Here is a 25,033-nt window from a genome sequence, read left to right on the forward strand (position 1 = left end):
AGCCATAAAGATGACTTCCACAAGATTGTTGACTGAAATCTGTTACTGCAGTGCCACTTTGGGATTACAGTCTCCCTTTATCTGATGATTTCAGAAAATGCGCTGTGGAGAAATTCCCACTCACTCTGAAAGCTGCTGAGGCAAACCATCACAGAAAACGCCAGGAGTGTGTTGTGCTGCTTGCAACGCTAGCCTTGCTATTGTGATGTTTAAAGTTAGCGACAATTGTTTAACTTCTGCCTTATAGGCTCTGAGTCCCAACCATGCTCAATTGGCTGACATTGGACATTCATTCCTCAACATGGGGAGATGAGCCTGCCCTAGGGGACACTTCAGCCCCCTCAGCAGCTCTTTGGGAAGGAATGTGCACGGCCTAGATTCCAGTTCTTTCCCCCTCAGTGGTTGGAGGGAACAAGACCATCCACGGAGTCATTTGCTTTCCTAGTCAGGCTTCTGTTGCTTGCTGTGTTTGGAGGACACAAAAGATCAGATAGGATGTTTTAGATTTGTGGCCCACAATCCTGGCACAGTACAAGATTCTGTCTTCCACAGAACTTTTGTTTTTCAGCAAGTTAATATTTGAAAATATTTTTACAGCTATCTTACTGTTGAGATGGGATCATTTCTGTTGTAATTTAAAGTATTTTTCTCTTTCTGAAATGGTCTTGAAGACAATTCTTCAAGATGAGAAGTATAGTAATGTTGTGTTTTCTGGATGGACTTACATTTCCAGATACTATTTCTCCAGGATTTTTCTAGAGTCATCAAATCTCCAAATATGCTTCCCATCTCCCAATTTTATTTATTTCCCTATGTGTTTAACCTTTACATCTAAGTTTCTTTCTACTTATGTATTTGCCTACTCATCTACCCACTAGTCCATCCATCCATCTGCCTACCCACTGACCTATCTGTCTGTCCACTTAACTCACCTACCGACTTATCTATCCATCCATTCATCCATCCACCATCCAGTTACCCACCCACTGACCCATCCATCCATCCAACCCATCTACCAAGCATCCATCCATCACCCATTCTTCCACTCACTTCTGGACTTTCTCAGATAATCAGAAGAGGAGCGAGACTGTCTCCACATACTGCCCTTCTAAGGCAAACCTCCTGCCAGTGATGAAGAAGTAACAGGAAGTAGATTAACCAACATTACATAAAGGCCATCACCTTTCCCACAGGACAGAAGATGACAAAGCATGACCGTAACCCCTGCCTCACACATGTCTAGGACAGGGCAGGAAGTACTTCAGCGAGACCATGCCATTTACTGCATCTTTTCCTAGCTGATTCTTAGGCCATATTTCGGCTACATTTATTGCATTTGATCTTTTCTATTCACCTTTTTCCTTGGTCTAAAAGCAAATACACTTAAGAAGAGAATTATATTGCAGTCAGGAAGTTATAACAAATCCACACTGGTCTCTTACAAGTATAGTTTTCTTGCAATAATTTAGTGTACGTACTAATGGTGCCACATTCTACTGATTGGCCTTTAACATTTCTAAGTCTAAGATTAGCTCACAAGTTGATATCAAGTTTAAGAGCAGAGCAACAAACATATACAAGATTGACTTCCCCCAATAGCCTACCATAATCTGAATTTTGAGACTGATTCACAGTTAAACTTTTGTTGTTGTTGTTGTTGTTGTTACATGGAACTATGTGTGAGAATAACACAGTAGGAGCAGAGACACATGTCAGAGGACTTGTCTCAAAAAGGGTGGATGTTTCTTGTTGGGACTTGACTTGGTTCTACCATCTACTCGCCAGTGAAATGGGTTCAGCAGTCTTGGCTAGTTCTTAGCAAACAGCAACTTGCAGAACAAAGGTAAGCATCTTGTTTTGGCCAGTTTGATATGTGGATTGTGAGAATACAGGTTCAAGCAAGGCTTACATGCTTCCTCCAACACAATTCCCCCCTTCCTGACTTTGATTACTCACCCTGACTTTCAAGGAACATTAATGTTGTTGTTATTAATTTTTTGACCCAGATCTATGTTGATTTTTGTTAACTCTGAGAAATTTTCATCTTGCTGCTTGGCATTTGTTTCATTTGCTTGCTTTTAGTGTCGAGTGGTTCTCTCTGGCTATTCATCTTACTTTGTATTTGGTGTCATTTTAAAGTCAGGAGAATGGCAGCCAGTACAGCTTCTCTCTCCTATGGCTACTTCCCAGCAAAGCAGGCATCTCACAAGAAACATGCAGAGAGACAGTGGCTCTGGCTAATTCTCAATCAAACCAAGATTTAATCAGCAACTCAGTAATCCATAGGCATTTACATGAGCTCAACAAACTTGGTATAGAAAAGAATTAAAAAAAAAAAATGAGTCATGAGTTAGCCAAACAACTGGTAAGATCTAAGACCCTGCTTGGTAAGAAATCCAGGACAATTTCCAATGCCGAGAGCCTGACGCTCCATCTGCACAAAGGTGCCAGAAGAGCAGCCTGATAACCGCACCCTCTCAGCCTTGTTCCCATAAGGCAAATCTCAAGAAACGGGACCCTAGGATGCATGTCCTAATAAAGCCCAAGTAAAACAATGCTAAAAAGATGTCCTACCTCAAATGCTGAGTTAATCTTACAGGTTATAGAAATAAGATACAAGGACCAGGTTCCCCCCTCCCGTTTTGTGGCATCTCCACTATAGCTCAGAATATGCTTTAAATAGCATTTTTCTTTTCCCACTGGGAGGTAGCATCATCTGTCCTTGTATCTCTTCTTCCTTGTCCATTTGGAGCACAGAATCTCAGGGTTACAGAGGGCCTATAATACAACTAACCACAGACACATTGCAAAAGCACAGACTTTCTCAGATTCCCAGATAAACAAGTGACATTTAAGACTTAAGACTAAGGAGAAGGAAAAAAAAATAGAAATCTCTTCCTTTTATGTTGGTAAAATTTTGCAAATATAAAGATTATTCTGGCCAAGGAGCCCAATGCATGACCTAAATAGTGTCTTTTCTGGATGGTTTTTATAAACAACCATTTTAGCTCTTCTGGTAAAACGTTTGCCTGTTATTCATGCAAGTTTCAATGACAGTGATGACAATTTCTTTAATTAAACAGGTGTAACCTGTACCCACACATGCTGAATAATTAAAGTTCAATTCCACTGAATGCAAATTTAGCAGAGACAATGAGAACACCCAGGAGAAACTGTTATTACATTTTGTTACAGTAAATGTGGTAAAGGTTAATAGCCCTCCACATCCAAAAATAAATACATAAATAAAAGTCCCATAAAAGAGTGACAAATCAGCCAGTAGGAAAATTTATACACTATGATCAGTGAGGGGAAAACAAACCAAGAGAGACTCAAGCAAGACAAAAATGTGTTCGGTGCCGAATCTTTTGAAACCCACTATGTGATAGCCTTTGGAATCATCTGAACTCAGGGCCAGTAAACTCTGATATGATGGCCAGTCCACTTTGCGACATATTCACTCTTTTATCAGTTCTATTGAATTTTAGTTCTAAAATATAAGAGTTTCCAGATCTGTAAGTCACATTCCTGTTTGAGAGGGGTGGCTTTAAAACCACCACACAGAACCTTTCGGAATAACCAGCCCATGGCATTTGTTACAACTGAATACCTTGAATTTGTGGCTGATCAAGAATTTGAGAAATCAAACTGAGTTCTTCTGAAACTGCAAAAACCGTGTATGGACATGTCAGGCTCATTTGCTCAGACCCACCCTTAATTTCCTACTGACTTCAAGAAATCGCTTTGCCCTTTTCCCACGGCCAGATTTAATGCTCTATTGCCAACCCAGCTTCCATCCAAATATGCAAAGGGGTGTTCTGTTTTATAAACTTCTCTTCACCTAAGAGAAGACTTGGGGTTTGTCACGATGCCAAGCAAGAGATTTTCAAACCAATATCACGCATGAGACAAGAACAGCAGACAGAAGATGAACGTCCTTATCACGGCAGTCACACGATGTGGAAGCGCACAGTGACCTGCTGGGGTGACTCCACTCCTCTCATACCTAGGGTTCAGGACTGTTGGTAGGAGTGCCACAGAGATCTGGAAAAAGAGTAAGGTGTCACTAACCAGTAAATCCCAGGCCACTGAGCCGGTTTCTCTCCTCAGAAAGCCCATGCCAGCAGCAGCACATTTTTTAAAGATTTTCTTATTAAAAATTATAAATACATGGAAAATTAGAACGGAACACATTTTCAACACCTACATGGATCCCAAGCCCAGTTTCCAGAAAGATTCACGGGCCAACCCTACTGTCTTCATCCCATCTTTCAGCCTTTTTTGAGCAAGCATCATTTGAGACCTCCACAGGATTTGGAGCATTTAAGGATGATGCATGCAGGGCATTTCACGGTTAGAAAGGTGCAGATGCTGTGTAGGGAGGCACTAGCTATTTTGATTCACATTACTTTCCTTTCTAAAGCAAGGGTAGCAGTTCTATTTAAGAATGGCTGTGAATTACTTTAGCTACATAGTCTTTTTAAGTCTTCCCCTCTTACGTTGAGAAGTCAGACAGAAGTGAAGATTCTCCCTCATTTAAATGTCAGCTAGCCTCTTCTAGGGACTTGCTATCTTACACCACGAGTTCTTAATATGTTTCTAAAGGTTGTGATTGTATATTTGCACAGAGTGATTAATATAGAATATATTTATTTATGTTTCCAAGAAGATCCTTACATCTCTAGGATACAGGATTGCCACTCACAATCCACAGCCTCATGCCCGCTACCTTTATGAACACAGATGTATTTTTGAGTCATAATCTATATTATATCATGGTTTTAGTCATTTTAATTTAAGATATCAAAGTGACTCTTTGGAGATGCAGGGGTTGACACAGAAGATGTCACTGGAGAAACCTCATGAAGTTACTTCCCCCACTCCTTTTGTCTATGAAAAAAATGAGAATAAGCCTGACTCCCCTGCCATACACCATGAGTAGAGTGTGCTCAGTGGTCCTTCTGCCTAGTGCATGACACCACAGTGGCACCCACAGATCCAGGCAGTGCCCTTCCTCACCCATCAGATGACAGCAGTGCTTATAAGATTCTCTCTGCTATGGCATTTTATAATTCAAACATGGCCACCCTGAGATGTAGACGGGTCCTCTCCAGCATTCCCCATTTATATCTGTGCATGAGGGTGAATGCCTGAGCCTTGATATGTTGAAGAGCCAGTCTGGCCTCATCTGCTCTGCTACAAAGAAAGGGAGACAGTCTAGATAAAGCAGGAAAAAGAAAAACTCATATATACAGTGTGTTTGTTAGATATGGAGAATAAATATCCAGAAAAATCTCTAGTTATAAAAACATTTATTTTCTAAATAATTTTCTAAATAATTATCTCCCTGTGACTAATGGACAAGCATTCCCCCAGTTCTCAGGATGGCAACTCACCCCCACATACCCCATCTCCACATACACACATATATACAGGACACAGCCCTGAGGCACGGTTTACATTGCTGAGATAAGGCACCGGCAAAGCTATAATGGAACATAAGATACACTGAATCTCTGAAATCCAGCTGGTACCCTGCTCTGGTAGAAAGGCCACTGTACTGTTTTGTAGATGACATGTCAAGGCACCAAGAGTTTTTCTGTGAAATGAAAGAGTCACATTTCATGCCATGGGTGTCTGAAGCCATCCCATGTGTTAAATCACAGGAGTAGCATGCCTTTGCTACTCTTCCAGTCACTAGAATTTATTTGTTAATTTGTTTTCCTTGAGACAGCCCATGTGGCCCAGGTTAGTGCTCGCTCGCTCCCTTGTGCTCTCTCTCTCTTTCTCTCTCTCCCTCTCTCTCTCTGTATCTCTGTGTGTGTGTGTGTATTTGTGTGTGTGTTGGAGGGCAGGCACAGGTAATTGTACATTAACCAATAACTACTTCATGAATATATGTTACATACAAGATGCTATTTTGAGAATAGGGAAAACACTCACCTATTGGTTTTAAGGAGACAAAAATTATTTAGAGAATAGACATTACTAGAACTAGAGACATGGCTGGTAGTTTGACATTTTTATCGTTGGGTTTTATTTTAATTTTTTTCTGGCAATAATTTATGTCAGTCTGCATTCTACCTTGCTTTCACAGTAGCTTTCTAAGGAGCTTTGTCTCTGTTAAACACTAATTTGCCCCAGTTTCTGATTTACATATCAGCTGCTGTCTCCATCACAAGCTTCATGAAGGAGCACCTTCTGAGAGAGCTCTATCCACCATGCCAGGGCACAGCGGTGCCTTTGACTCTGTACACCCCAGCTGCTAGGAAGAGTTGAAAAGCAATCCAATTCAGAGTCATCTAGTGTCCACTTTCACGTTAGCAGCTCCATACAGCTCTTAGGTTTATTCTCCAGGGCTATAGTTTCCATTTTTACTTCCAATTACACCTATACAAAAACTGGAGAGAGGGTGCTAACATTACTAAAACTAAGTCATATCGCTAAACCTGGGAACAGTCCTCCCTAGGAAACTGAACTGAGAGGCAGCTCCCAGAGACAGAGGCTAACACCCCAACAGGTCTTTCTGGAATGCCTGGGTGTTCATGTAGTCATTTATGGTGTCCATCAAAGATGACTGTGGCTGATTCAGTTGTTCACAAGCAAGACTAGCAGACAGATTTCAAACACTGCCCATCATATATGCATTAATATCTGACGTACACCTATCTCAGCCGAACTGGCCAAAATACCTCAAAAAGCCTTTCTCTGGGAAGTATGGCTATGAACTTATGTGACTGTCACACTTCTGTAATTAAAGAACTATATAAAGCATCTCAGGCTGTTAAATAATCTGCTCTAATCATTTTTTCCTGAATTTTTCTACAGGCTCCCACTGGAATGGATTTCTAAATAGAAAGCGACCTTGTTGTCTACCCAGAGTAAGAAAACTTGAACTATCTTGTTAGGGGCTTTGTGGCTGTCTTATCTAGAAACTTCTAGTGGCATTAATATGTAGGTACAAGCACACAGTGCTATTCCTTTGAGCACCATATTTGATGTGTCATTGGCCTATGTATATCCTGCTGAATTTGATCTCAGGCTTCTGCATTACTTACAGAGAGCTACACGGGGTAAACCACTGTCTTCATATAAACACATTTATTTTCTTAAGGATGTCTGAGAAGCCCTGCTCAACAGACTCAGCCCGTTCTTATCTCTGTACAAGCGTGTGTGATCATAGAGCAGAGGTATGCTCGAGCACACTGAGGAGGGGCTAGCTAGTAGTCATGGGCTTCATCTGGTCACATAGTAGATAACCTTCTGTTCATTATTTTCCTAGCTTCTACGTAGGCATGCGTGTGTCTAAAGATATAAATAAAGCATGTAGTATTCAAACATGTTGGGACAGAAAAAAAAAACTTTTTAGATGAAGATACTCAGTGGAAAAGAACCTGGAAAAAAATATCCAAATAACCCCCAACCCAAACAAGCAACAAGCATAATGACTCTTCTTTTAAAATAAAAATCCTACCTTCTGTTGTTAGGACAAATACTTAAGCTATGAAAGGCACATCCCTTTCTGGACCAGAATACAAAAATCTAACATCTATGGCTTTGGGGTCACCCAGCTCTGAAAATCAGTGGTAAAGTCAAGCCTACATTCTTTGAAAAACAAAACAAAACAAAGGCAGAGAAGGAAAGTCATCAAGAAGGCTCTGGCTCTGGCTTCTGTAGCTCTCCTTTCTGGCACAGGGGTCTGGTCCCCAGAAGTCTGTGTAAAGTCAGGCTGGCAGTAAGACAGCCAGGCTACCCTGTGGATGAGCTGTGCAAGGCTGAGTGGGAGCTGGTAAGTGAGGCTGGGAGCACGTGTTACATCAGACACAGTACCTGATTTTTCATTGCACAGCATATCAGCTAGATGGTTTGCCTCCTGGGCAATAAGTTCGAATATCTCATCTTCATACTTTTCAATGATGGCTTCACACTGCAGAAACACAATAGCAACGTGTGAGCAGAGACACATGGACAGGGCTCCTTATTAGCACAGACTACTGACATTTTAGAAGCTGAACACAGAAAAGCATGTAACCAAGGAGGTCCATTTTCCTTGGCCCCTTTGGTTTGATACATCATTGCATAAGAGTAACCTTAGTCCAGAAATGCTAATTGTATCATTTTCCTGAGACTTAACTAAATAATTACTCTGTTACAAGGCAGGTGGAGGAGGAGGAGGAGGGAAAATGGCTGGCTGTGTTTGTTTCTCTTCCTAAAGTCTGGAGTGCAGCAGGAAGTAAAAGAAAGCTTTCCTTTCCTGGGCTTCAGCATCTTAAATACCACATTTCCTGGAAATGTTTAAACCGGTTCCCTTCCAATTGAACATAGTAATCCACTTTGTGGTTTGAAAATTTGAAACAACGGAGGCTCCTCTGCCTTCATAACATAGCACCTGCCAGATGCCCCTGCCAGATGCAGCAGAGCACTGTGCTTGCCTTGCTGATCAAGGGACTTTCTTTGTAGACCCTTTAGGAACCTAGCTCAAATCTTGGGTTTGCTTTTCAGAGCAAATAAAAAATAAAAATAAAACAAGCTGACACTTCAGGCAGGAGGAAGCACAAAGTTGTCATGGGGTCTGAAAGTGTTAAATTTTGTGTGTAGTTATTTCTCAAGAACGACCAGGCGGCCTTCTTTGGAACTCGGAGGTTACTTACTGAGGGCCATCCACTGGAGACTTGTAAACCATGTCTGAGTTCATTAAGCAAGACTCTAAGATTTTAAAATGGCATTTAAAAATATTTAAATTCCACTATAATGTGTTTATTGAAAACCTGTGAAAGACAAACACGCTCACATCCGTGTCCGGGTTCCATGGGACTTTTAGCCCTGAATCATTGCCCTCGCTTTTTAATTAAAATGAAATCTCCAAATGTCAGCTACAGCCCCATGTTGGGGCTGAAGCAGGCCTGACATTTTGGCCACTGTGTGAACTTAATAAATTTTTTAAACAAGGCCTGCCCATCACTGTGTGATTCTACAGCAATGCATTTTTGCAAGGCACACCCTAGTAAGACAGAGGTTAACTTTTTGTAAAATCAGCTTTAGCTGATTTAGCTTTAGCTCTTGACCCACTTGGTGTAGCCTAGCCTGAGATACAAAACTTGAATTAACCCTAGGAAAACACTCTTCCCGAGAAGCCTGGGGGGGGGGGGGAGAAAGGATTTTTGGGGCCACTGCTCCAACATTTATCTATATATATATTTGTTAACGACTCTTGGCCTCCATTCGGATTTCAGCTGAGAAACCACAACCCCTGCTTCCTTAGGCAACAAGAAAGACTGAGCTCTCTCCATACCAGCAGAATACCCAGACAAGCAATGTGCAAATGGTGTCCATGTCCCCAGGACAGGGAACACAAGGCACCTTGCTTTTATAAAACTCCCTTCACCTTCCCCACAGATCACTGAAGCATGCCACCACCCCTGAGATGTCTCACAAGCCAAAGCACCAAGTGTTCTATGAAGACTTAACCTGAGGGGCAGCACAGGACAGCAGAGCTGTGAGTACCTGACTGTGCACTGTTCACCAACCACTCAAGAGTAGCTCCAGGAAGGCAAGGGGAACCCCAACAGGCTCTTAGAAGGGGGCTTACCGCGAATTTCAAAGGTCTGAAGGCATCAGAATAAAAGAAGAACTTTTTATATTCTTTGTATATTTTGTCTCCCTTCCTCGGAGCATATCTCCTGAAATACTTCTGCTTGGTCACTGGGTCGTCCTCCAGCTGGTAATCGTTCATTCGCACACACACTTTATCCAAAAGGTCGATGAGGAACGCCTCAGACTGGGCCAGGGGAACCTACAAGAAGAACAGAACCAGCCAGGACACTTGCCCACGCCCACGCGGGTCCAGTGAACAAGTGAAGGGACGGCTTCCCGCAGCTGCATCATTCTTTATGCAGCTTAAAGCAGGCTTAAATTCTAGTGAGAAACTAACGTGCTTGACAGTGGACAGTAAGAGACAGAGAAATCTAGAAGCTGTACTTATAGATATTTTTAAAAGTTGTTGAGTAAAGTTGAAGCACAGAAAATAGGAGGAGAGGGGGGCGTCGAGAGCGCATCAGTTCTGTGGGGAAGCCACACTTCTGCCCATCCCGCGTCGCGCTGCCCCCTCGCCTTCCGGACTTCCCGAGGAGGCTATGCGGGGTCCACGCCGAGGTTGTCAGGGGCAGCAGGGCCCGGGTTGCCCCTCATCGGCCTCGGCTTGCTCTGGGAACAGCTGGCGCGCGTCCCGGGAGCCCCTCTCCCTCCAGGACCTGCCGGGGCGCGCTGGGATCCGTGCCACCACCTCCGCCCCGGGCGCGGGTCAAAGAGCACCCCGCGCCCTTGGAAACCGAGACAAAACCTTGTGCGGCGTCTAGACGGGTCAAGGTGCAGGAGGCCGGGTCCCTGCGGCTCCTTCCGGAAGGGGCGTGGAGCCGCCAAGGGCGTTCGTCCGGGCCCGCGGCTTTGCGGGCTTTCTCTCTCTCCACCCTCTGCTGATCAAAGAAGGAAGTTTGCATGACAACTGCGCTGAAAGGGGCTGCATGACAAATGAACTCAGTTTCTGCAGTGTTGATATATCCAGCTCCCTTTGTCCCCTTTCACACGCAGTGTGAACCCTTCCGGTGCCAACGACTGCGCGACATTCACTGGCGCGCTCGGGGCGCACAAAGGGTCCCGACGTTTCCCCGCCATCTGGCCGCAAAGCCGATCCGCAATTAATTTGAAAGCACGGATGGCGGAGCCCGAGAGGAACACTCCCTGATCGCCGCCGCCCCCAGCGTCCACCAGGAACCGACCCCAGGCACGCACTTTACCCAGAGCGCAGGGACGGAGCACGAGGACCGCGCCGCACCTGCTGCGGCCCAGGTGAACCTCAGGCCACCGGAAACTCTCAAGGCTCTTGCTTCGCAAGAGCAATTAATTAAATGCGTCTGCGAACTAAAATGAGAACACTCCACAGCAGGTGTCAAGTTTTTTTTTTTCTTCCAAATTCAGTAAACTAAAAATAAATAAATGTCTACAGTGAAAAACCGAGATTCTACGATGGCACTTTCAAATACAAATGACATTTTTAATCTGTGCTTTTCAAGCTTTATAAGTTGCAAAGAAGAAATTCACAGGTTTACTGGCACATCTGAAAATCGGATGACACTCCGGTAAACTCTGAGGGGCCACTGGGAAAGGCGCGAGATCGCAAAGGTGAATTCTCACATGAAAGACTCAAAGCAGGTCTTTAACACAACGAGGGCTCGGATTTTCCGGGATGCCAGACTGTTGAGCATCTTTCCTTAACTGTTACGTAAAAGTGTCAGTTTATAGTTGTCCACAAAGCAGAATTTTAAGTCAAGGCGAAAGAGGGTCGTTCATAAAAAAAACCTAGTAGCAACTAGGAAGTTCATTCTCTCCTTCCCTCTCCCAGGAAAAAAGCAAGCAGGTTCTGTGTGGGAGTGGGGCAGGGTCTTGGGTGGGACGTCTCAGGCATAGGGAAAGGGCCCTGGGAAGACCAGTCCAGTTACCAGGTCGGAAGGTCCTCACATACTAAGTGTGTCTTCACCTCCTTAGAAACTGTTCTGTTTTTCTTCCCTTTTCAAGTTGACCTAATACCCAGATCTGTGTGCAGAAGAATGCTGAGTTTTATAAGTTTGTTTTAAAGTATAACCTTACACCTTTGGATAGGGAGGCAGTGTCCCCTCCTTTAGCACAAATAGGTGTGTGTGTGTGTGTGTGTGTGTGTGTTTGTGCGTGCGTGCGTGTGTGTGTGCGCGCGCGCGCGCGCGTGAATTTCTACAGGTTTTGTTTTGCCTTTTTTTTTTTTTTAAGTCTGAAGATTGACAGCTTTTGAATGGCGTTAGCTAGCTAGCCTTTTGCAGTAGTCTTTAAAATCAGGCGCAGTTGCTGCTGGGGGCTTACAGGATGCTAGATAAGCATCCCCGGAAAGGAAAAGGGCCCTCCCAACGTGATGGTGCCAAAGAGGTCATTTTACCGAAGAATCTCCAAATTTTGATCTTAAAAATCCCCAAGCACCGTGTATTGGGAAAATATTTTAAAAAGATGTTTCTCATCACAGCTCTTCAAACATGTATTAACATTACATTAATATGACTGTACTCAGCTGACCCACCTTTGGTATATTTAAAGACTGTTCATAGAATAATTGACCCCCGGGCCCCCCAACCCCCTACCCCCGATTGTTCGAATTCTAAGAGTGCAGTACGTAGTGAGACAAGTGGAATAAGAACCAAGTCTTTCTTTGTACACAGTGAAGGTTTTGAATGGGACTTGTCAATAAAGCGACTCCCTTTGTGATCTTCCAGGAACCTCGCCTCTGCAGGCAAGGACTGTCTCAGAGATACTGGCCTCATTAAAATATGAATGGAACAGGCCGCCATCACCACTGCTGTGTCGGTCGAAAAACCGTTCATGCTTCTGGAACAGTTTTCTTCCTGTTTTATGGGGACTTTTATAGCATGTTAGAAATGTAAAAGTGATCTGGGATGTTTTCCTTACTATCCTGGGGAACTACAATCAACGTAAACCCAACACCTCCCAGTTTTGAAGCCCTCCTACACCTCTAAATCTCATGTGGCACATGCAGTATCTACCCCACCCCCTTAGGCTTCTCCTAGCCACTGGCTTGTGAAGTGAGCAAGGCGAAACAGGGTAGGAGGTATCCACACCACAACTTTGAAACGGAAGGAAGGAAAGTATCCGAAAATTCTGGTTTGGATTTGTCCACAAGTCTGCAGCAAGGGAGTTACAAAGCACTATGACTACCCTTTAATAACAGCCAATTACAGCATGCTCCATGTTTTTCATTACTGTGTCTCTGTTAATCTTGTAGTAAATTTCTTGCTTGATAGCTATCACAACCAGGCAGGAATACAATTATGTCACAGCACAATGGACAAGCAGACTCTGGTTGTGATGGGTCCCTCTTTGCCACCACAGTCTGACAGTCGCCAATAAACTTCATTCATCTTCATGGTTATTTTGTACTTTTCCTTCAGACATGAAGGTGGCATTTAACCTGCTTAGTGGTTGATAATTTCATATTGTTGCAAATATTTTCCTTTCTTGAGGGTTAGTTAATGTAGCAATTATTAGCGCTTTACAGCAAATATTGGATACAGTTTAACAGTTATAACTTTCCATCTGAAAAGAATGGGCTCATCACTGGTACTGGTTAAAAGTCAGTATTTAGATTCAAAAAGTTACAGCACCTTACCTCACTTAGGCTTCGATTCAGAAATTCTTGTAGGCTGATGAGACATGTAACTAGCCTGTGTATTAATTGACTGCTGTGAGTTTGTTGTATAACATTTCTTCATTCAGTATGCAAATTGTATCAACTAGTTTTATAAGACAATATTATTACTGTTCTAAAGGAATTCACTTTGATGAGAAATAATAAATACTGGATTTCCAGTATTGTACACAGCAGGGAGAAAATTAGTCATGCCTGAACCAAACCAATAAGAGACTTTTTCTGGTACTATATTTAAAAAGCAGCTGGAACATCACAGAATTCTCATTGCTGGTGTTTCAAGATTCCAAAAACTTCCCGTTTGTACAGGTAGGTCTGTGGGTTACACAGGCCCAGCAGTCACTACAGTATCCTTGCCTTTAAAGAAAAACCATTTCTTACAATCTGAATATTGGCTGATTTGAAAAGCTATTTTTGCAAATGTTTTCTGTTCTCACCATTGGAGTGTGAGAGTACCTATCAGTAACATGCATTCTTAGGGAGTTGAAAAACAGTAGCAAAAAGAGAACACTGTGATTTAGGAAATTTCCCCCCCAGACTCCAGTCACATTTTTATATTATTATTATTATTCTGGAAGTTATCTTCAACTTAACAGTGGCAAAAGAGAATTTAAAAAACTCATTCTGTGGAGTAGCATTGATGACCTCTGGATGGAGGCAGCTATCTAACTCAACTTCATTTCTAAAGTTAAAAAGGATGTATATTTTTCTCACTATTAAGTACTAAATTGACACTGCTGTTAGGTTTCTCATTCAAAAATACTCTGCTACTTTTTTAAACCTATTAAGTCTTGAACATATGACAAAAAAAAAATGATATGCACAGATATCCACGTGGATACAGGGCCACTTTCCAAGCTCTGTGAGGTCCTGGTCCAGGTACACTTTCACCGTGAGCTTAGCTTTGTTCTGTACCTAGCAGTGAGGAGTCCTGCTACGAGAAAGCCAGAGTGCCCAGTTGCAGACCAGAGGAAGATGAAGTTGTTCATTTAAGGCTGAGCAAAGCTGGAAACCAGCCGGAGCTACAACATAAGTCTCTGAGCAGCCTGAGATATAGTACTTGGTCTTGAAAGGTTAAAATGTAAATAAAAATAAAAACATTTTGCTTAATCATTCACTAAATAATTACTGGGCCTTATCTATGCTACAGACAAATGCATTTCCTCAAATACAAACTTTTAAAAATTATATTATTGTTTTATTTTATATGTATGGGTATATGCATGTACCACATGTGTGCCCGCAGAGGGCAAAATTATGAGCTGCCATGTGGGTCCTGGAAAATGAACCCAGTCCTGTGAAAGAGCACCCAGTGCTATTGACTGCTGAGCTATCCCTCCAGCCCCAAATAAAGATTTTTCCTAAAGACTCTTCATGTTTCTAAATTAACACTGAAATGAAATGTTTTAACTAGACTGTGTTCCCAGTGACATCGAATGGTGGTATTGTGGCCATGTCTATGTGTGGCTGCCAGAGGCTGCTAAGCACTATTGCTGCCTCCTCAGTTTATCGTTTCCTTCCAACCCAGCCTTGCCTTTCATTGTAGACAGCTGAGCCAGCCAGGCCAAATGTGGTCCACTGCAGGAAGTGGGTAGCCGTACAGCTACTTTGTCTTCTCCATGCCATGGGCATGTGGCACAGATGTGGTAAGATTGCCTGGTGAAGCCTATTAAGTCTAAGAGGAAGATGGTCTGGGACTTGAATAATGAGTATCATCTCCACAGAAGGAAAGCGCACACAAACATCTATTCCCACATCCACAGACATGCTTTCACACACACATGTAGACATGCTACACATCAATATACAGCTGCTCAGACACAGCACACATACAAACAAACTCACACACACACATGCACGCACACATAGACACTTGCACACACACACAAAGACAAATTATGCAGAGAGTACCAACTGGCCTCTTAGCTGACAATAAACCTGAAGGTACTCTGTGACTGGCTTCTGGGTGGGGCTAAGCAACGGCTGCGGCAGACTGCATACTAGGTTCCCATCCCTTATGAGAGACTGCTGGAGCCTCTCATGAAAGTCCCTGATCACCTGGCCTCCACACCTCCATCCTGGTCTCAAGCCCCCAGCTCACAGGGCTCTTTCATAGCCTAAGAACAAGCTTGTGTTCTGTGAATGAGTGGCTATCTCCTAGGCCCCTAAAGGCTGAGGATGCCCTGTGAGCCCGAGGACACCCTGGAGAGTTGGCAGAGGCTTTATACCCCTCTCTGATATGTTCCTGTACCGTTCCTTTCCTTGTTCAAAGAATCTAGGGACGGCAGAGCTTCTGAGCTCAGGTCGCTGGTTTGAGCCCTGATCCCCTTCATATGATAGGAATCTTGGTGAGCAGAGGCTGAGCAACTTCCTGGGCCACCTACATGACCATGCCTCTTGGCAGGCTATTTTCATAGCTACAAGCAGGGGGAGAAAAGGGCTCAAACTGGGCTGAATTGAGACCTTCCTACAGCATAGTGGAGCGAGCCTCTTTCCAAAGGCCAGCCATGTGTCCTGATTCCTGGAGGTCACAGAGAGAAAGCTCTTCTTTTCACCTGTCTGCCTATGTATGTATGTATGTATGTATATATGTATCTATCTATCTATCTATCTATCTATCTATCTATCTATCTATCATCTATTTTTATCTTTTAAAATCTGTCTTTATGTCCTGGCTGCCTCAGCCTCCCAAGTGCTTCTTTCCATACAGTTGTACCTATTGTGCCTATCCGAGACAGCTTTCCCTTTGCCCTGACAGCACCCCTAAGCTGCTGTGACTCCTTGCTTTCTGGACATGGCCCTGTGTCTTGGAGTTCTGTTTTTCAACCAACTCCAGCAGCATCTGTTTCTTGTCATGCCCACCTTAGAGGGCAGGGTGGAGGCTGACTGGTGTTCTTCCCAACTCTTGTCTCCAGGATCTTCTATAAATGACACGTTTATAAATATAAATAGGCTCTTGGAAGAGGGAATCGAGATTAAGTGATATTTGGGGGGTGTGGCCCTTTTCACTGTGCATGTCTGTTTCCTTACAAGGAAAGGAGATTGGAGCCCGGTGAGGTGGCATCCACACCTTTAATCTCAGGTAGAAACTAGAAACCAGCATGGCCTATAAAGTGATTCTAAGTCACCCAAGGCTACATAGTGAGACCCCGTCTCAAAAATTAAAATAAAAAGAAGAGACAATTCAGACACAGATGCACAGAAAGATTATAAAGACGGAAGAGAGCATCTATAAGCCAGAAAGACTACAGAGGTGCTAGGCTCCCGGTCCACCTAAACTCTGACTTCAGCCTCAGGAAAACTGACTAGTGTATCATCTGTGGGACTTTGTTATGGGGACCTAGCTAACACACATGGATCCTGAAGACTAGGCTCCTGCTTTTCTGGCTATAGTGCAGGCCCAACACACTGAACATCCCTAAGGCTTAGGTTAGAGTGGTTTGCAGAGATCCCAAATGCAGAGACAGCTGTCCAGGCCAAGTCCTAAGGAAGATACCACTTGCCCAAGGAAGCTTTGCCTCCTGCCATCCTCAGTGTAGCCTGATGGGAAAGGAGCCTCGTTGGGACTGGTTTAAGTACAAGTGTCTAGTCCGACTATTCTTACCCAACCGTGGGTAAGGCTGCCAGTAACCTTTGTCTTCCCAGCATCTTCTTGGGTCAGTGGGGCCATGGCAACACCATTCTGTGTTTGACTAGGCCAGGCACGCTGACAAAAGCAGGATATTGTTATTCCCTTCTGAAGGGGAAGACTGCCTTATAAATTATATACTTTAATGATACAAATTTCAGGAGATGGGGTGCCTCTGTACTCATCACAGACAAGTGATGGGGAGGGACTGTTATTCTTGACATGTTAACAAGCACAGCTGTTGGTGAGCTCTAGTCAGCACACAGTCACCCCCTGTACCCCAAAGCTTTCACTTCTCCCTCTCCAGCATCTCGTGGCTTGAGATTCTGGGATGGGTGGCAATGGTTCCCCAAGCATGTTCTGGGACCAGCACCGGCAACTTTGCTTTAGGATCCTAGATGCATCACTTTGTCAAAGCTTGGTCAAGACAGAGCAGGAGGGTGGGAGAGATTGTTGCTTATGGTGCCTTAAAAGTATCATTGTGTGTGTGTGTGTGTGTGTAGTGGGTAGATGCTTTGGAACTAGAGCTGCCTACCCATCTTAGTGCTGGGACCACAATAACAATGTGGTCAACGATGCCCTCAACTACTGAGGCATCTCTTCAGCCCCTGATGTGACTTCAAATTGTGTGTGTGTGTGTGTGTGTGTGTGTGTGTGTGTGTGTGCTGCATCTGGAAAGAGCAGGCCAGCAAAACCTGGGGGGAGAGCCATTTAGCATTAGGACCAAGAGGTCTTGAACCCAAGCAACACACACACACACACCTTAGTTTTGAGACTCATTTCATCCAGAGCAGCCCCTACTGAGTGCCAGAAACCCTACTATTTCATGATTTTGTCCACCTCATGATAGCAACAGTGAGGTGGCCAAAATCAAGAACAAAGAGCTTAGGGTGGCAAAGATGCCTTAGAGGTCAGAACACTTGCAACACAAACCCAAAGCCTGAACTGGATCTCGATCTCATGGTACATGGAGAGAAGTGATTCCTGAAAGTTGTCCTTTGATCTCTACATGTGTACTATGGCACATGCGTGTCCCGTTCACACACACACACACACACACACACACACACACACACACACACACATATGTACAGTCACACATATATAATAATTACCAACTTTAAATTTTGTAGAACTTGGGTGTAGCAAGTGGAAGAGTACTTGCCTGGATAAGGCAGGGTGTGAGTTCCACCCTCGGGAAGGCAAGCACAAGCAGACTGAGATGTTGACTAAGGAGACAGGAGACAGAAGCAGGGAAGCGGAGGGGTCAGGCAGTTCACTAAGCCTGTTGTGTTGTGATATCCTTTGTGCTGCTGCAAAATTGAACACTTCTCATCCCTGTTGGTTCTTTCTTAATTTCATTCTTTCCTCCTATAAGTGCTTGGGGTTCATCAGCAACTTCTCAGGAGACACGTGCTAGGCTGAGATGCCCTCCTGACTGTGCCTCCCTACTGTCTTTGGGAAAGACTTCTCAGCAGACTCAGTCCTTGGGTTTGATGTTTAACAGTAGGTTGCTGTACTTCTTCTCAGCTCAGAAGTTTGTCTCAGAAATATCAGGTCATGACGAGACAGGCTCGATTGCAAATAGAAAGGGGTGATTGGGATTTGAGGGGTGGATTATTTAGATTCTCGTGGCTCTCTATACTAAGGAGCATCTCCTCAGATCTGGATAGGATGAGTGTGAAATATAAGGCACACATCTTAGATCTCAGCACCAGGAGACAGAGGAAAGCAAACCTCTACTAATCCAAGACCAACCTGGTCTACCCAGAGATTTCCAGGCCAACCAAGGCTCTATAATGAGACCTTATCTCAAAAGTATCCAAGCAAGCAAGCAAGCACAAAACATCAGGGACAAGCCCAGTCTATGTCTGCGTCCCCAACAAACAGTGGCTGTATTAGTAAACTCATCCTGTCCTCAATTAAATAACTTTGACATTGTTGTTTACCTTTTCTGGAGCCATTAGTAGTTGTGTGACACATAGTCAATGTGTTCGCCACCCAAGAATTTAATAAAATACAAGTGTTTACCCCAGCAATGGGATCCAGACACGAAGGGAAAAATCTACTCAAAAGATGAACATTCTGAGGAAGCAAGCTGCCCCTTCCAATGCTGTGATTCCAAGGTTCCACTGAGCATCCCACAGGGAAGCAGTTAAGCTCATGGACTGGTGAGATGGCACAGTGGGTGAAGATGCTTGCTACGTAAGGTCCTGAGTTCAATCCTTCAGACCCACAGTGTGGAAAGAGAAAACAGAGGTCTTTGACTTCCTTTTTAAAAAAAAATTGTTTGTTTGTTTGTTTGTTATATGTAAATACACTGTAGCTGTCTTCAGATACTTTTTCTTATCTCTCCAGCCCCCCTCGCTGGGTCCCTGCTCACTGGGGCCCTGCTCACTGTAGCTGCCTTCAGACACCCCAGAAGAGGGCATCAGATCTCATCAAGGATAGTTGTGAGCCACCACATAGTTGCTGGGATTTGAACTCAGGACCTTCAGAAGAGTAGTCAGTGCTCTTAACCGTTGAGCCATCTCTCTCCAGCCCAGTCTTTGATTTCCTTATGTGTGCTGTGACAAATGTGTGCTGAGACATAGACAGACACATACACACAAGCAAACAAAACAAAACAAAACAAAACTCCTATGAGTCCCCTGCCCCAAAATTCAGGGTTTATTACCCAGTACCTTGATTTGGAGATCTAGGGTGGTGATAACATTTAAAACTTATCAATAGGGCTGGAGATATGGCTCAGTGGTTAAGAGCACTGATTGCTCTTCCAGAGGTCCTGAGTTCAAATCCCAGTAACCACATGGTGGCTCACAACCATCTCTAGTGAGATCTGATGCCCTCTTCTGGTATGTCTGAAGACAGCTACAGTGTACTTACATATAATAAATAAACAAATCTTTATTTTTTTAAACCTTATCACTAACAGTGCTCTGAGTATTGTGTATTGTGGTATGTTCTCCTGGTGGGTTCATTTTTCCTGGCATATTGCTAGCTGCAGATATCAGGAATAGGATGCCCCAGACTTACATGCATTTCCCCATGTGCTATCTTGAATGCTGTCTTTCTAGGTAAAGACACGAAAGGGAAGATGGCTAACAGATGTCAGGAATGCAAATATAAACCAAAACAGTGAGCAGGTCCTTCCTGATGGCTTTTCTCACTTTGGAGAGGGATAGCCACCAGGAGATCACTAATTGGGACTTCCTAATCCTCCACCTGTGCAGACTTTCTTCAATTCAGTTGAAAAGGGGTAAGAAGGTGGGGTAGGGACGGAGAGACAGAGACAGAGAGAGTTGGGTACTGCCTTCTGTGCTGGCTGGGTGGTTGCATTGCCTTCCTGAAGACCTGTCTCAGCATCACTGGGAAGTAGCCAGAGGTCACCTTCTTTGCCCTTCACACAATTCATTATCATATTTATTTGGATGTTGGTCTCTTCTTAATCACAGCTGATTCTTCAGCCCTAGTGACAGTATCCATTGTCCCAGCAAAACAGAAGTTTCACCTCAGCGATTTATTTCAGGCAATATATGTGAAACCTATTCAAATGTCTCTGTCCATATACGTGTTCTGCACTATTTAAGGTTAGTAACTCTGGGAGAGAACATCAATATAAACCTAGACTTACCTAGAAAGATGGAGTTTTAATTGTGAAAATGCTTCCTTAGATTGGCTGGTAGGCATTTCTGTGGACATTTATTGCTTAATAATTGGTGTGGAAGGGTCCAGCCCATTGTAGGTGGTTATACTCTTAGGTAGCTGGTCCTGGGGAGTGTAAGAAAATAAACTGAGCAAGCCAGGAGGAGCAAGCCAGGAAGCAGCATTTCTCCATGGTTTTCTGCTTCGGTTCCTGTCCAGACTTCATTCAATGATTAACGGGGATGTGGAACTGTGAGCTGAAATAAACCTTTTCTGTTCATATTGCTTTTGCTCATAGTGCTTTATCACAGCAACAGAGACCTAAGGTAACCTTCCTTCCAAATATTGCATTGGGATGGCACAATCTCCCTGCCAGCTCATACTCCAGCTAATTTACTCCAGGTGAGAGAATTCTTGATTGTGAGAGGGATCATGATTGTAAAGGCCAAGTGCACTGAATACATCTCTATCAGGAGCTCTAGGCTAGGGATGATGGAGACAAAGACCAGCACTACATTTCTATTGATGAGACCAAACTTCTTACTATGCCAGGGACAAAAGAATGATGGGAAAAATCTAGTCTGGATGGAGAGTCAATTGAAATGGGCCTGGAGGTCCCACCTGGTCACTATGTCCCCAGCAGGGTAGACATGGGGTCAGACAGAAGTCATGGCAGTGACCAAAATGAAGGGGACCCTGTCCTGAGACCCATGGTCTGGACCTGAAATCACATGCAGAACACATAGCCTTGAGGGTGGCCTTCTCTGCTGCAGGGCCCTGGCCATAGACTTCTTGTGGGGAGTTCTGGGATAAGAGCTGATTTTTTGTTTGTTTGTTTGTTTGTTTGTTTGTTTTGTTTTGTTGTTGTTTGAAACCAAGCTTTTCTGTGTAGTCTTGGTTATCCTGGAACTCACTCTGTAGATCAGGCTGGCCTTGAACTCAGAGATCTGTGTGCCTCTGCCTGGGATTAAGGACGTGTGCCAACGTTGCCTGGCAAGAGCACCTTTTTGTATTTATGAAGAGTAGAAAAGGTACTTCTACAGTGGGGGAGGGTGTAAAGCTTACATCTCAGCATCTAAAAGTTCTTTTTTGTGGTACTGGAGATTAAACCCAGAGCAAGAGCTCTACACTGAGATACATCCTCAGGCCACTTAAGCACAGCTTTGTTCACTTACAAACTGTCCGAAGCTAAAGGGTACAATTGGGTGTGCCTTGGAGCTGGTGACATCCTCACTCTTTACAGGTAATGCCCTGCTCTGATACTATTCTCCTCTTCATGTGACTTCACATTCTGCTCCTCAGCATGGTCCTGCACCAAGTATAACACAGCCTTACCCATAGTGGGATGTCACCTATCTTGCTGCATTCTCCTCACTCCTCTGGAAACCAATGGCAGTGCTATCCTGGAAGACACACCTGTAGCTCCACATTTGTACAACATGCATACACACGCACATGGCTGCACATGCATGCATACACATGCAAGCACACACTCACACATGCATTCACACACTCACAAATGCTCTCGCATGCACATGCATGCATGCAAATACACACGTATGTCTGAGAGCACCAAGTTGCTTCTCTTGGCATGTCCTAAGGAATCTTTCCCATCAGGCCACGGGCATACCTGAAGAAGTAAGGATCACATGTGATATGGGCCAAGAAACCAGAGTCATACGAGAAGCTTTTTCGGTGTGATGATACCTCATGGGTCACTCACTCCACTGGGTGGACCATTGAGAAAACCCTCAGTGGTTTTATTCCCCTGGATCCTTCCCTTGCTAAACTCCTCTGACTGACTTGAGGGTGCAATGGGGAGACAGCAGGACTAGGCACCTCTGAAGGTCTCTACACTAATCATTCAGTTTTTCTCCACAGAGGGGAAAGAGCCTCTGGAAACAGGTTTCTTGTCCAGGGTCACAGGCCTACAAACTGAAGGCAGAAGAGAAGCCAGGTCAATCAGATGCTAACAGCCCTGAGCATCAGAGGCCACAGTGGTGAGGGTACTGGGTACCCTGCAGAGTATGACACTGCGCTAATCCCTCGCTTGTCCATTCACACAGCAAGCTAGTTCCAGCCATCTCTGGACACCTGTCCTATGGCCACAGCTCCACAACAGCATGCTGGACTCATTCTTCTTCCAAAATAATTGGTACCCTTTATTTCCTTCAAAGAAACCAACTCAAAGCATACTTATTCTAACTGCTCTGGTGCTAGGGCATGGTAGCGTCCATTGTGCCACACAGCTCCATTTGTCCCAGGGGGGAAACAGGCAATCCTTTAAGAATTTCTCCCATTGTCCTCCAATCTTCTCATGATTTGTGGATCCACACGATTCTTTTTTTTTTTTCTTTTTCCAATTTTTTTAATTAGGTATTTTCTTCATTTACATTTCAAATGCTATTCCGAAAGTCACCCATGCCCTCCCCACCCCCACTCACCTACCCACTCACTCCCACTTCTTGGCCCTGGTGTTCCCCTGTACTGGGGCATATAAAGTTTGCAAGACCAGGGGGCCTCTCTTCCTAATGATAGCCAACTAGGCCATCCTCTGCTACATATGCAGCTAGAGAGACAAGCTCTGGGGGTACTGGTTAGTTCATATTGTTGTTCCACCTATAGAGTTGCAGACCCCTTTAGCTAGTTTCTCTAGCTCTTCCATTGGGGGTCCTCTATTCTATCCAATAGCTGACTGTGAGCATCCACTTCTGTGTTTGCCAGGCACTGGCATAGCCTGACAAGAGACAGCTATATCAGGGTCCTTTCAGCAAAATCTTGCTGGCGTATGCAATAGTGTCTGTGTTTGGTGGTTGATTATAGGATATATCCCCAGGTGCAGCAGTCTCTGGATGGTCCATCCTTTAGTCTTAGCTCCAGACTTTGTCTCTGTAACTCCTTCCATGGGTGTTTTGTTCCCAATTCTAAGAAGGGGCAAAGTGTCCACACTTTGGTCTTCATTCTTGAGTTTTATGTGTTTTGCAAATTCTATCTTGGGTATTCTGTTTCTGAGCTAATATCCACTTATCAGTGAGTACATATCAAGTGAGTTCTTTGTGATTGAGTTACCTCACTCAGGATGGGACCCTCCAGATCCATCCATTTGCCTAGGAATTTCATAAATGAATTGTTTTTAATAGCTGAGTAGTACTCCATTGTGTAAATGTACCACATTTTCTGTATCCATTCCTCTGTTGAGGGACATCTGGGTTCTTTCCAGGTTCTGGCTATTATAAATAAGGCTGCTATGAACATAGTGGAGTATATGTCTTTATTACCAGTTGGAACATCTTCTGGATATATGCCCAGGAGAGATATGGTTGGGTACTGGGGTAGTACTATGTCCAATTTTCTGAGGAGCCGCCAGACTGATTTCCAGAGTGATTGTACAAGCTTGCAATCCCACCAACAATGGAGTGTTCCTCTTTCTCTACATCCTCGCCAGCATTCGCTGTCACCTGTATTTTTGATCTTAGCCATTCTGACTGGTGTGAGGTAGAATCTCAGGATAGTTTTGATTTGCATTTCCCTGATGACTAAGGATGTTGAACATTTTTTCATATGCTTCTCAGTCATTCAGTATTCCTCAGTTGAGAATTCTTTGTTTAGCTCTGTGCCCCATTTTTAATGGGGTTATTTGATTTTCTGGAGTCCACCTTCTTGAGTTCTTTATATATATTGGATATTAGGCCCCTGTCTGATTTAGGATTGGTAAAGATCCTTTCCCAATCTGTTGGTGGCCTTTTTGTCTTGCCTTACAGAAGCTTTGCAATTTTATGAGGTCCCATTTGTCAATTTTACATCTTACAGCACAAGCCATTGCTGTTCTATTCAGGAATTTGTCCCCTGTGTCCATATCTTCAAGTTTTCCCCCACTTTCTCCTCTATAAGTTTAGGTGACTCTGGTTTTGTGTGGAGTTCCTTGATCCACTTAGACTTGACCTTAGTACAAGGAGATAGGAATGGATCAATTCACATTCTTCTACATGATAACTGCTGGTTGTGCCAGCACCATTTGTTGAAAATGCTGTCTTTTTTCCACTGGATGATTTTAGTTCCCTTATCAAAGATCAAGTGACCATAGATGTGTGTCTTCAATTCTATTCCATTGGTCTACCTGTATGTGGCTATACCAGTACCATGCAGTTTTTATCACAATTGCTCTGTAGTACAGCTTTAGGTCAGGCATGGTGCTTCCACTAGAGATTCTTTTATCATTGAGAAGAGTTTTTGCTATCCTAGGTTTTTTGTTATTCCAGATGAATTTGCAAACTGCCCTTTCTAATTCCTTGAAGAATTGAGTTGGAATTTTGATGGGGATTGCATTGAATCTGTAGATTACTTTTGGCAAGATAGCCATTTTTACTATATTGATCTTGTCAATCCAAGAGCCTGGGAGATCTTTCCTTCTTCTGAGATCTCCTTTGATTTCTTTCTTCAGAGACTTGAAGTTCTTATCATACAGATCTTTCACTTCCTTAGTTAGAGTCACACCAAGGTATTTTATATTATTTGTG

At 43.8% G+C, this 25,033-nt stretch overlaps 1 protein-coding gene across 1 annotated transcript in view; it reads right to left on the bottom strand.

The window, feature by feature from the left end:
- Positions 1-3,051: 3,051 nt before the first annotated feature.
- Cnpy1 (canopy FGF signaling regulator 1) overlaps positions 3,052-25,033 on the bottom strand; it is a 35,175-nt gene continuing 13,193 nt past the window's right edge. The window contains exons 2-4 of the mRNA XM_021163910.2: positions 9,590-9,793; positions 7,831-7,927; positions 3,052-4,044 (exon numbers count right to left, since the gene is read on the bottom strand). Of these exons, the coding sequence (XP_021019569.2) occupies positions 4,007-4,044; positions 7,831-7,927; positions 9,590-9,793 (339 nt within the window). The 3' untranslated portion in view covers positions 3,052-4,006. The remainder of the gene's footprint in view (positions 4,045-7,830; positions 7,928-9,589; positions 9,794-25,033) is intronic.

The sequence above is a fragment of the Mus caroli genome, chromosome 5 (genome assembly GCF_900094665.2).
Source record: "Mus caroli chromosome 5, CAROLI_EIJ_v1.1, whole genome shotgun sequence".
Lineage (NCBI taxonomy): Eukaryota > Metazoa > Chordata > Mammalia > Rodentia > Muridae > Mus > Mus caroli.